The following is a 13,437-nucleotide window of genomic DNA, read 5'->3' as shown; positions in this document are numbered from 1 at the left end:
ACAGATATTTTTGGCTGGCTAGACACAGATTTAATTCATATGATTTGCTTGAATGGTATAATTATAATATTAATTTTCATCATGTTTCCTAAATACAAATGCAAGTGCAGAAACAGAAAACTGAATTGGCAGCCAATGAAATGCAGTTAACACACAGGAAATATCTCAGACTAAAGTAATTTGCAGATTATGAGAATAGGTGGGAGTGAAGCAGCAAGAGAAAAGGAAAATATGATATATGGAGATGACAAGAAATCAAATTAAATTAAATTTTACTTCTATGCATTTTACCAGCTATGCTTACTTTTCCAGTAAGAAAATTTCATATTTTATTAGCCCCAACTACTTTAATGACAGGGAATTCAAATATTTTTTGACTGTTCTCTGGTGTCATGTCCAAAAAAATTCTTCAGTTGCTAAAATGAGGGAACTGAAAGCACCTGAAGCCTCAGAACAGTCAGAATTTGTGAAAAAAAATGCAGTCATGCAAAGAATAGAAGTATGTGTGGCTGGAATGAAGAGGGGAAACACCCATGTGCTGATACAGCTTCTGAGTAGTGACATCTGAGCTGTAAACCTTCAAATATCTAGAACAGACTGGGAAATTATGATTTCTGGGATTAAGGAAACTTCAGAAAATTAACTCTTGGTCTTAGATGGATGAGGCAGTAAAATATTCACAAAATCCATTTTCTTCCTTAGCTTTCCAGTTTATCAAGGGAGGGGGTTCTGCCCCTCTGGTCCCCTCGGTGAGACCTCACCTGCAGGGCTGCATCCAGCCCTGGATCCCAGCACAGGAGGAGCTGGAGCTGCTGGAGAGAGCCCAGAGGAGGCACCAAGGTGATGGAGCAGCTCTGCTGGGAGAGCTCAGCCTGGAGAAGAGGCAGCTTTGGGATGAGCTCTTTGTGTCCTTCCAGTACCTGAGGGGAGCCTGCAGGGTGGAGAGGGACTATTCACAAGGACCTGGGGTGACAGGACAGGGGGAATGGCTTCACACTGACAGAAAGCAGCTTTGGATGGGATATTGGGATTAAATTCTTCCCTGTGAGGGTGGGCAGGCCCTGGCACAGCTGCCCAGAGAAGCTGTGGCTGCTCCTGGATCCCTGCAAGTGCCCAAGGCCAGGCTGGATGGGGCTCTGAGCACCCTGGGACAGTGGAAGGTGTCCCTGCCCAGGGCAGGGGGGTGGAACTGGATGATGGTAAAGGTCTCTTCCAGCCCAAGCCATTCTGTGATTCTATCAAATATATTTCTGCTATTTCTGAATGCACATAATCACAAACATAAATGAGCAGTACAAACATATTTGTGCTGTGGGGATTCCTACCTAAAGATGCAAACGTGTGTATCTGATTTCATGGGGTTTTAACTGTTGGAAAATTCTAGTTAATGCCCCAGCAAGAAGTCAAGGGGCACAACTGGACAGCTTGCAGAGAAACAAGGACAAAACCTGCTGCTCCTGAAAACCAGGGTGCAGAATTGGAAATCAAACTCTGGTCTGACACAGAGGTAACACAGAAGCCAATAAAACAGTGAGTGGCTGATATAATGGTATTTATGTTATTTTTGGAATATTTAAACTTATGTTTGGGTTAATTTCTATCCTATGAGAAAAACCTTCTATCCTATGAGAAGAAAAACCTTCTATCCTATGAGAAAAAATAAAAAACAACTTCTATCCTGTGAGAAGAGAAACCACTTCTATCCTATGAGAAAAACCTAATTCAGAAAACCTTCTGAATTAGGACACTGCTGTACAGTGCTCAAGTGCTCTTAGGTTAACAATCAGGGAAAGAAAATCTTAACAGATACACTGAAAATCAACTTCACCTCTAAATGCTCCTCATTTTTTTTCCACATTGTGACAAATGTTTCAGTTCCCTGTGAAATTAGGTAATACACTTGGTCAAAGTTGGTCTAAAAGGTCCTTTCTTTATTAGAAGGGATGATGGGTAGTTAGCTCAGAAATGTCTTGCTGAATTTCTCTAGGTTTAATATGATCTTCCTACAGTTTTATAACAATATTTTAGAGCTACTGAATAATTTGAGTTGTAAATATTTAACCCCTCTGGAAATCTGACACCTGAGGGCATTTTATATTGAATAATCACAAAATGAATCACTGGAACTAGGCATAAGAATATTTTGAACTCATCACCCAAAAATTTGGAGACACTGTTTGGACATACACTGACTGAAAACCCAAGGGAATCTGCTCCTGAGATCTGTGTCATGCAGGAAAAAAAACAGTTTTTGAATTAATCTAGATGGTACCCAAGGCAAAACAGCAAAGGCTATAGCTAAATCCTAGGGCTGAAATTTTGCCTGGCTGTAGCCCTTATCCATGCTCCAAACCCAGCAATCATAAAATCTCTGACCCCAGTGACAGAACATCCTTTGTTCCATCAGTTCTGTGCTGATGAAAAGCATCACTTGCAGATTTACCCGGCTGTCCTTCCACATTCATCTCCTCTTCAGCCTCCACACACCAACTTATCCTTGTAAAACTACAAACAGATGCCAACAAAGCTCCCGGATTTCCATCTGAGGAGCTATCTGCTTATTCAACATTTACAGTTTGGAAAATCTGTGGAAGGAAAAGAAATGCAAGATGTTTGCAGGATGTTTGATGTTTGTAATTATTGTAACTGCAAAACACAGCACATTATTTGTTCCAGTAATGGTCTCAGCAGCAACAGAGTGTTTGCCTGTCCTCCAGGTCTCAGCTGTGGGAAGTATTTTGACAGCTCCATCCACAGTGTGGAGCTACATGTGGGCAGAGTTGTGTTTTCTTTTTGCTGCTGAAGTGAGGCTTTCAAGTTTGCCACAAATCCCAGGCATGTGAGCACATTTTCCTACTAAAACACCTCCTTACCCTCTCCCTCGCTTCCAAGGGAGGGAAGATGATATCCACACTGGTGCTTGGTGGTATCACCCTCTGGAAATGCTCCCTGTGCTCCTGGTGGGACACCCCAATGTCAGTTACAGCTTCCTGCCACAGAGCTGTGACAGCTGGGACTGCAGGACCAAACTGGGCTCTGAGCCTGGAGCCTGGAGCCTCCCTCCCACCCTTCCTTGGCTCAGGCCCCTGGGATGTGGACTTTGAGCTTCCTTAGGCCCTTCCAGGGGCACGTTCCACCCACAGCTGGCACCAGCTGCTGGAAATCATCACCCCTGGCTTGGGGAGAGCACCCTGACAGCCCATCACGTTGCAATAAAAGCTCCCTGACAGACTTTTCCCTCCTGTTTGGGAGCAGAAGGTAGGTGGTGAGGTGGGCTGACATCCCAGGCAGGCACCAGCCAGCCAGCTCGGCAGGACGTGTGACCTCCTGTCATCACCCAGAAACAGAAGCCAAATCTAAACCCAGCTCAAACCCAGAAGCTGAAGGCAAGCATGAATGCAGGGTCAGCTTAGAGAAATCCACCCTCCATCCTGCAAATCGTGGGCTCGCTTCTCTTGGAGTGACAGGCTCCTTCTCCTTTATACTCTGCAGAGTCCAGGCAGCTCCAGTTTGGGGATCCACAGATAATGTTTTCATTTCCATTTCCTCTCCGAAGACAACTCTAGAAAGAGATATCCACTCTAGAAAGAGAGATATCCAACTCTAGAAAGAGATATGTCTTTCTTTTTCTCTCAGTTTGTGATTACAGTGACTAAAATAATAGCTTTTACCACAATTTGCAGCTTCCTCATGTCCTGACATGAAGGAGCTTGGTGGTTTCTTGTAGTTTGGTTAAGTGGCCTACATTCCAAAGCTGTTTCAATGCACTGCATGGCACTTCACTGTGCGTTTTTCCCAACATTTTTTCATGTCTGTTTGAGTCTTCAAGTCTGCAAAAGTCATCATGCTATGCAAGTAAGGTCTTTATTTTAATAACTGATTTTTGAATGGCACTCAATAATGTGTTATCTCAATTCAGACTGGTTATTTTACACAGCAATGTATATTTCGACCCCTCCAATTCAGCAGAAATCATGTTAATGATGGTAGAATTACACCTGCTACCAGGTGACTGATTATTTGCACATCAAAGATTTTGTTCTTTGCTCAGTTTCTGGCAATACACTGGCAATTTTCTGTTACCCTCTCAAAAGGTTGTTCTTTGTGCAACAATGCTGAGATATAGTAAACTTATGATGTCATATTACCCACAAAGTGAATAGGCAGTTGGCAAAGTATGTCGAGTCTCCAAATAAAAGGGCTTTGTTGATATTTATCTTCCCAGCCAGTTTATGTTGTCTCTTAGACTCTCTCCCACCAGCTGGCTGAATTAATGACTTGTGAAACTTCCCTGCCTGACACGCGTCGCAGTGTGGCATTCTGTAAGACAAAGCCATCCATCTCCTGGGTCTCTTCTTGAGAGAGAAAACTGGTATTTCCCTGCCTTTCAAATGGTTTATCGGACTAATCTCAGAGTGAAAGCACAACCCCTCAAATCTTTTCAAAGGGATTCACATTTGAGTAAGTACCTTGAGAAAAATAAGAATGACGAAGCCCCACAGCTAAAGATGTCTGTGTGTCTGCAGTCCATGGTGGGATCACATTATTTGACAACTGTGAAAGAGCTGTTGTGGTCTGGGATGCAGAGCATGGCTGAAGTTCAGCAGAGGAATGTGCAGGTTGGTCCCTGGTCCTGCATTTCTGGAGTTTTTAGCCATGGTGTCGATGCTGTGTATGTGCAATAACTGCAGATCCCTGTGGGAGGCTGCTTTCCCTTGGAAACCACACTCAGTCACAGGGTATTTCCCTCTTCCTTCATTTGCAGTTTGCATTGTCACCCAGCATGAAAAATAATACTCCAGCTGTTTTCAGTTTCATCTCTGTCCTTTGGTGGACAATTTCTGTGTCAAGTCTTGCTTCCATCTTAATTATATTTGTGAAAAGACAGAATAAATTTTCACTATTGTTTGCCCATTAACCAAACTTTAAATTTTCTGCCTGGGCCCCAATGAAGTGACGCTGCTTGAATTTAGAGGCCATAAAAAGAAAACCACGATGATCTTTAGGCACTTCACTAATATTAGCTGTTGGTGCATCCAACAATTTGAATCACAGCTGAATTTCTCTGAAATGTGTGTCCCACAGCACTGCACTAGGCTTGAAGAAGTCTCTGTTACAAATCTACCTCGGTCATCAGTCAAATATTTTCAAGTCTTTGTCTCTGTTTTCTCTGTTAAATTGAGATAAGGGTAATAACAACTTTTTTCCAGAAGTTTTAAATCACTTCTGGGGCCTAATTAAAATGCCAGGAGGTCCTGGTTTTGGTTCCAGTACACCAATGTTGCTGTGTGCATGTTGCTGCTGCACACAACTGTATGTCAATCAATATGTTTGGAAAGACTGTTATGAGGCCAGTAATTTTTGCCTTTGCTGTATGGGTTAATGGAAAATCTGGCCAATGCAAAGCTGCCAATCTCTGCACAGAGCTCAGCGCTCTGCACTGCTTCTGTGCGTGAAGCCTCCATCTGGCCAGGCTGTTTCATTTCCCATCACTGCAGCCTTGGCTTTTTGCTCAATTTTAAGTCAGATTTCATTTTCCCTGTGGATGCTGGATCTGGTTTTGCCCATCATCCTGCACCCTTCAGAGCAGTAGCCTATGCTCAGGGTCTGAGTGTTTGCCAGAGGAGGTCACCGACAGCCAGAATGTTTGTGAGGCTTCTTTTGAGACACTCGTCTGTCCAGGCTTTGAGGGTTTCAGCCACCCTTGTCGAAAGTTGTCTTTAAACACATTTCTGCATCCTCTTTTCTTGCTTCATCCTTTTCTCTGTCACTTTTTCCAGGGTGGACAGCTGAACAAATCCCATTATCTAGAACTGCTGTTAATTCTCAGCAGTAGAGGCATCTCCTGATGCCATGCACAAATTCAAGTTTCTCCCTAGTCAGAACTAAGGATCATTTGTGATAAGAAGAGAAGATACAGCAACAACATTAACAAGTTTTTTCCTCTCTTCTGCTTTTCTTCTACCCACTTCATCCTGGTCTAGAGGGATTACTTATTGTGAGACCAAATTTATTATGTCCCCCTCTATATCAGACACAACCTTCTCACAAACAGGATTCTTAACCAACACTAAATTATGAATGATGGCTTCCTGACAGCAACTGCTCAGATTGAAACTTCAGCAAATGTCAGACATGAGGTCAGAATTTGTTTGAGTTCCCAAGGAAAAGGAACTGCACTTACAAGGGAAGAGTCTGTTTGCTTCAGAGATGTGCTTGTAGTCTCTGTGCATGTGGGTGTGCATGTTCTATTGTGCCTTTTATATGCATTTTATTCCTTCACAAATTGTGCATTATACAATAGGACTTTCCAGCCACAATGTCTTTGGCATGTCAGTTCTAATACACAAAGTCATAGAATTGTTTGGGTTGGAAGAGCCTAAAGGATCATCCAGTTCCAACCCCCTGCCATGGGCAGGGACACCTTCCACTAGCCCAGGTTGCTCAGAGTCCATCCAGGCTGGCCTTGGACACTTCCAGGGATCCAGGGGTAGCCACAGCTTCTCTGGGCAGCTGTGCCAGGACCTGCCCACCCTCTCAGTAAAGAATTTCTTCTGTAAATCTAACCTAATTCCCCCCCTCTTTGAGTTTGAACCCATTCCCCATTTTCCCACCACTACAGTTCCTGATGAAGAGTCCCTCTTCAGCTTCCTTTTAGGCTTTTTCAGATACAGGAAGGCTGCCATGAGGTCTTCATGCAACCTTCTCTAGGCTGAACAGAACTTAATTGACACTGACCCAACAAGTCCCTTACCCTTCTGAGTAGCTGTTTTTGTGAGTAAGCCCATTACCTCCAGCACAGCTCGCTCCTGTTAACAGTGAGCACAAACTCATAGAGCTGCACAGGTAAGAATTTCACCCAGAATTTCCAAGTACTCACTTATCTTCACCTTACTGGTGCTCCTGCCCACCCACATCTTACATGGGCATTTTTATGTGCATTAAAACACACTAAAGAGGCATCCTGAAGCCAGTGCTGTAGAACAGAATTCTGGTTTTTTTGCCTTCCCTGGAGATGCTTCAGTAATGTACAGCAGCGATGGTAAGGCTGTAAAAATTGCGTGTGTAGGAACACATAAAATTCCATTTTATGAGAAAATCTTCTTTCCATGCAGAACCAAAAAGCAAAGTACCTGTGGCTAATGCCTTGACACATTCCTTGTCAATTACTCCTGCATGTTTTCACTCATTCTTGTTCCACCTTTTTACCAGCCAACATCACTGCTGGTGTAAAAAGATGTTTTGAAAGTCCTTTCAACGCTGCTCATAGAAGAGGTTTTCAGTTTTAGAGAATGAGCTCTGTCTTTCATCAGTAAGTCATTTCCCCCCATTTTATGCTTCATTCTTGTGCATTCTGACTCCTCTGTGCAGCTGGAAGGAGACTGTAGATGTTGTCACAGTAATGGTCCTATTACAGCATGGCAGCTGAGGGGAAAACGTGGCAGAACTGGTCATGTTTTTTCAGAGGACTGGTACCACTGGTACAAGCCAGGTAAAAACTGATTAGCTTTTGGACACCAGGACTTTGCAGGAATTAATTTGATATTGTAGTTACAATTCTCCCCTTTAACAGGAATATAAAAAACTGTCTGTTTAGGGGCTTAAAATGCTTTATCAGTGAGAATATACATTTGTGGGTGGTTTCAACAGAGCTGCAGAGTAAATTCTGATAGGGGGAAGCATAATGGAAATTTGCCAACAGGGTAACTGTGCATCCATTCATACAGTTCAGTGTTTGTGCTGGTCATACAAGGAGAGATTCGGATGACAGTTTTAGATCTGTGTGAACAGAAGGAATTCAGAGAAAACAGCCTGTTCACAGGTGACACCACAAAAGGCTGGCCTACAATAATAGTCCAGGCAGGTGATGATTTCTGCATATTTCTGTGTTGTACATTGAGTCAAAAAAAAAATCCGTACCAAAGGAGCACTGATTATTTGTGGCAGTGGGAAATAAGGGCTGGGGTTCCACACAGAGAACTTATTTTTCCTTCAGCTGCATTTTCTCTTGAAAAATAAAATCAAATTTTCATATAGACTCTGGTAACATAGCATGAATACTTGCAGAACAGAGGGCACAGCACAGAGCAAGGAATTTTAGTCAGGTGATAACTGAGTGCATTGGGAAGATAATGGATTTGCCAGGTATATGGCATGGTGACATTTTCATCAGCTAAAAGGGTGCCATACCCTGAAAACTGATGCCAGTGCAACTCCTCTGCTAAATTCTGCAGAACAGAAAGTGTGTGGGATGTTGAAGTGGAGGGAAATTCCCTGTTATTTTGGAAGTGAGAGAGCTGAGAGAGTGCAAAGACGAGGTATAGGGGATGCCTGTAGGAGTACACGATACTTCAAATGAAAGCAGGCGAAAGCTGGATATTTTGAAGGATGTGGTTCTGGGCTGGGAGCAAGGGAAAGAAGAAAATCTGGATTCTGTGGCTGGGGAAAGGTGTTGTTTGAGCAGAGTGTCAGCTCCACCCGCAGGGGCAGTGGAGGAACGCAGCAGGGAACGCAGGGGATTCTGCTGGTGCGTTTTGGGGAGAAAACCGGGAAAACCACAGCACGGCGTTTTCCTTCGATCCGTGAATAGTTACGCTGTGCCACCTGAGAGTTCAAACGGTGCTTTATTCCATGCTGTCACTCGTTGCTTTTCTCTGTGCTGTTTTTTAAAGGCACCTCTCAGAACAATTTTTTTTTTTTTTCTTTGCTGTAGTGGACAGACCCTGCCCAGGATCACCTGGCCCTTCTGGCTGGGATCTCACTTGGAACCAAGTAATGGAGGTGAGGTTCAACTCACCATCAGTTCTCACTAAAATTGAGTTCAACAGAGTGCAGTCATGCCTGAATATCAATTTTCTGCTTCAATTTAAAGTTATGGATTGTTGATCACGACATCTCTGTAGCTTCTCAACAATTGCAAAGTGTCACTGAAGTATTTCAGGCTATTTGATTGTAAGCAAGGTTCATTTTTGTCAGTTTATTCTTACCTCCTGTTTATTGTCCACCCTCAGCTGTTAGTGCCAGCAGAAAGGAGTGGTGTGCTGCTCTTCAGGGCTCACTGCCAGAGGAAAAGGACAGCGAGTGATGATGCTGCACGGAGTAACAGACCTGGCTTTGAGCTCCTCCTGGTGTGTCTGCAATTCCCACCTGTGCAGGAGCAGAGCAAGGCCAGGCATCTTCAGCGGCAGCACAGCAAGCTCTGCCTCGTGTCTGTGCTGCTCCGCTGGCTCCCTGGGGGCGGCAGGCAGGACAGGGTGATGGAGCTCCTGCCCTGGCACCAGACAGAGCTGTCAGCAGCCTGCCTGGGGGCTTCATGCTGAAATGGACTTAGAAAACAAGGGAGGAAATGCTTAGGAATATCTCACAGGATCACAAATAAACGATATCCCAAAACCTTGTGTATATTGGGTGTACTTTAACTTAATTCATTGCAAGCAGTTTGCACAGTGAAAGAAAATGTCATTCCTGCTTTCTTTTGTTCTTTTCCACTTTCTCGTTTCCCAAGCAATACAGAGCCTCTAGTCTGTCTCTTCTCAGCCAAAAGTGAGCTAAGAGTCAGGATCCAATTTGGGATACAGTTCTGTTCCTCTTTTTTTCAATCACTTTTTTTGTTTTACTTTGAATGGCTCTAGCTAACTATGTTTTGAATTAGTCTCCAGAGACTGAATGGTTCTGTTTGTTTTTAATAGACATGACTGAACAGATTCTGGTTTATTCTGCTGTTGCTAAATAATTTCCTCACCAAAATGAAAATATTTACCTGGCTCTAAATATTTTTTCCTAGAAGTTAACCAAAATGCCTTGCTCAGTTTCTTTTCCCATTTTTGTCATTAGAGAACACCAATAACACTCTAGACAACTGTAGCATATCAATTATGAATGAAAATAATATTTTGTCTGTGATTACATGTTTCTGGCATTTTTATGTTCATTAGACATCGTGAAGTAAATGTTCTGTTTGTCAGTGTAGATTTCTACACAGCAACACGCTGTGAATGAGAATGTTATTCCTTCTCTCAAGCACCGAAAGTGCATTGAGATTTCCAGGTTTATTTTTTCACTGAGAACTAAGCATGTGGGGATCTTTAGCTGAAAACACTGTTGAAACACCCAGCTATTATTTATGGTATTGTATGGCTACCTTAGGGCCAGGAGATACCAAACTAACTGTATCAAACTTTCTTCTTGATTTCCTTCCTTCACCTAATTACCCCATAATTCTCTTAATTACTACTCAACCCCGCAAGTTGCCCCAAAATAGCCAAGACTCCATGTGCTGAAAGTCTGGAAAGCAGCTGGCTACTAACTCAGGTTATGTGGTAGTCTGCAGTGTTTCTCAGTGGGTCTGAAAGGTGTGTCTGGAGATGGTGAACACAAATGGATGGTACCAGCCTGGGCTCAATCTGCCTTTTGTGCCAGGGACTAGAGATTGGGCTCTGAAAGTAGGATCTGCCATTGAGATATTGAGAGGAGTTGAAGGTTCTCCCATGTTTCAGCCCACCTGATTATCAGCGAGCTGCTTTCTACTGCTGGGGTCACTCTGCTGGCATGAAACCATGACTCTGGTGATTTAGGAGGGCTGAGGGTTGTGCAGGTGGCACCCTCATCCTGGTGTGCAGATGAATTCCCATTGAGGAAGCCTGAGCTGGGCTCTGCCATAGATGTGCAAGGGTCATGCTGCTGCTCCTTGGTCTGTGGGTGTCTTCTGTACCAACTCTTCCTCACTCAGCACCACAGCAGCAGCCCCCGAGGGCTGGAGCACCACCGACCGCCCACACCCCTGCCGGGGGTGTGACCCTGGCTGTGCTCTCCTCACAGAGCCAGCCACCGTGGTGGTACAGGAAATCATAGACTATCCCGAACTGGAAGAAACCCCAAAGGATCATCGAAATCCAACTCCTGCTCCTGCACAGGACAACCCCAAGAATCCACTGTGTGCCTGGGAGTGCTGTCCAAATGCTTCTTGAACTTTGTCAGGGTTGATACCATGAGCACTTCCCCGGGGAGCCTGTTACAGTGCCCACTACCATCTGGTTGAAGAACCTTTTCCTAATACCCAGTCCAAACCTCCCCTGGCACAGATTCATGTCCTTCCCTCGGGTCTTTTCAGGGGTCACCACGGAGATGAGATCGGTGCTTGCCCCTCTGCTTCCCCTCACCAGGAAGCTCAGAACAGCTGCGAGGTGTCCCCCCAAGTCTCCTCTTCTCCAGGCTGAAGAGAGCAAGTGCCCTCAGCCGCCCCTTGTAAGAGCTGCTGCTGCTCGGAATCGGTGCTGCTGGCAGGGGCACGCTCTGCTTTTGGGTTTGCCGTGCCGGGAGGTTTGCGACATTCTCCCCAGAAGACCTTAACCCACAGATGGTTCCGTGTACTTTTTGTAGGATGTCCTTCGCGCGGGATGCGCTTTGGCTGGTCGGGCGCGGTGATCACGGCTCCGGGGCTCTCGGCTTGAAGCCGGGGCAGGTACGAAGCGTTCGGGGCGGCTCTGGGGGAGTCGCGGCGAGGGAGGGAGGACAGGACGGGACGGACACCGGCGGGCAAGGGGTCGGTGCCCGCCAGAGCGCGTTGGAGACCGTGCGGCCTCTGCCGGGAAAGAGAGCCAGGAGCCGGGAGGGAAGGGGAAAGAGAGGGAGAGCGGGTCGGTGGGAGCCGGCGGCGAAACCGGAGCGGGACCTCCCTGCCTGCCTGCGTTCCTCCCTCCGCTCGGAGCCCGCGGCGAGGCGGGGCGGGCGTGGCGCCGGAGCGGAGCCCCGCAGCAGCGAGGTCCCCGCGCTCTCCCTCCCCCGGCGGCTGCGGGCCGGGCAGCGAGGCCGGAGCACCCCGCGGCCGGGGCGGGGTGGAAATTTACCGGGTCGGTCCTCAGCGAGGGGCTCGGCAGGAGGCGGAGGGAGGGCGGGGAGCGGCGGAGCATCATCTGGCGGGGAACGCGAGGGACCAAATGACTGTGAGGAAGGGCGGCAGCCGCCACCGCCGCCGAGAGAGGAGCGAGCCGCGGCGCAGCGGCAGCAGCAGCCCCGCTCCCCCGGCGGCGATGGCGGCGGGCGGCGGCGGGGCTGAGCGGAGCTGAGCCGGGCCGGGCCGGGCCCCCCGCCCGCGGCTCCGCATGGCGCGGGCCTGATGTCGGAGCGCGGCCCGGAGCCGCGGCGGCGCTGCGGGAGCAGGAGGAGGATGGCGGGGCTGGTGTGGAAGTGGCCGCGTACCCGCCTGCCCGTGGGCGCCAGCGCCCTGGGCGTCTTCGTCCTCTGCTGGCTCTACGTGTTCCCCGTGTACCGGCTGCCCGACGAGAAGGAAATCGTGCAGGGGGTGCTGCTGCAGCAGGGCAAGGCGTGGAGGAGGAACCAGACTGCGGTCGCCCTGTTCAGGTACCGCCGTGCGCGGCCCAAGGGCAGCGGGGACGGGCAGCGGGGACCGCCAGCCCGCGGCCCAGAGCCCGCCCGGGCGCGCTCCCTGCCCCGCCGAGCCCCAAACTTTATTCTTTCCTCCCCAGCCCTTTGTTTTGTCACAGCGGGCGGCGGGCGGGCAGGGCCCCTTCTGCCCAGCAAAACTTTTCTTGGGGTGGCTGCGTTGGCTGCGGGGAGGAGAAAGGGCTCGGCGCGGGCGATGGAGGCTTATCCCCGCAGGGACACCTTTGTGAGGGCGGTGAGGTTTCCGAGGGTGCGGCGGTCGCCTGCACAATGGGATGCTTCTCGCTTGCCGGATATCAGAGGCACCGGCAGCGCCCGTGGCTGCTAACAAAGCCCGGGGCTGCCGGCCCGGCTTCCCCCGCTCCGGGGGCTGCCGGAGGGAGCCCGGCTCGCGGGGCTCCCGGGATGCGCCAGGAGGGTTTGCGCGGATGTGCATCCGTGTCAGCGCGCCCGCTCCGAGCAGCCTCGGGAAGCTCCGCGCTGCTCCTTGGCTCTCTGCGGTTTATTACAGAAGCCACGTGAAAAGGCACCTTTTCTCTCCGCTCTGCTTTTGACGTGGCTGGGAAATGGCGATAGTCCTTGGGGCCCATTTCGCCTTGCCCAGCTGCGCAGGAGAGGGGGAATGTGGCAGCCAAGCCGCCACAGCTGCGAGCGGTGGAACACCGACCGGGTCCCTGCGGTGGGCAGGATTTTTTAATCACTCTCCCTTAAAAGCGTCTACAGTGGAGACTTGCATCCCCTCAAAAATTTCTCACGTGTTTGGGTAAAATACAGGCAATTGGAAGAGAGGCAGATTTCCCTCCCTTTCCCGGAGGGAAGCTGGGTTTTTTCTCCCTGTCCTCCAACTAGCAAATTAAAGATCAGAGTAAGTGGTAATCAAACTGCCTCCAGAAAAACTCTCTTTAGTACAATGAATCAGATCCAAAATTCAAAGGACTTATTTTCTCTTTTAAAAATATTTTTGTTTGTTTTTAAGGGGCGTACAGTTTTATTTCAAGTTCTTCAGTATTTTCTGAATGTATTCGCTTTTGTCAT

The 13,437-nt window shown here is 47.7% G+C and overlaps 1 protein-coding gene across 1 annotated transcript in view; it reads left to right on the top strand.

Moving 5' to 3' along the window:
* The first annotated feature begins 12,115 nt into the window (after window positions 1-12,115).
* ST8SIA1 (ST8 alpha-N-acetyl-neuraminide alpha-2,8-sialyltransferase 1) overlaps window positions 12,116-13,437 on the top strand; it is a 97,216-nt gene continuing 95,894 nt past the window's right edge. Inside the window, exon 1 of the mRNA XM_053942980.1 lies at window positions 12,116-12,360. Coding sequence (XP_053798955.1) covers window positions 12,116-12,360 — 245 coding nt within the window. The remainder of the gene's footprint in view (window positions 12,361-13,437) is intronic.

Source organism: Vidua chalybeata, chromosome 5, assembly GCF_026979565.1.
Source record: "Vidua chalybeata isolate OUT-0048 chromosome 5, bVidCha1 merged haplotype, whole genome shotgun sequence".
NCBI lineage: Eukaryota > Metazoa > Chordata > Aves > Passeriformes > Viduidae > Vidua > Vidua chalybeata.
This window is presented reverse-complemented; position numbering and strand designations above follow the sequence as displayed.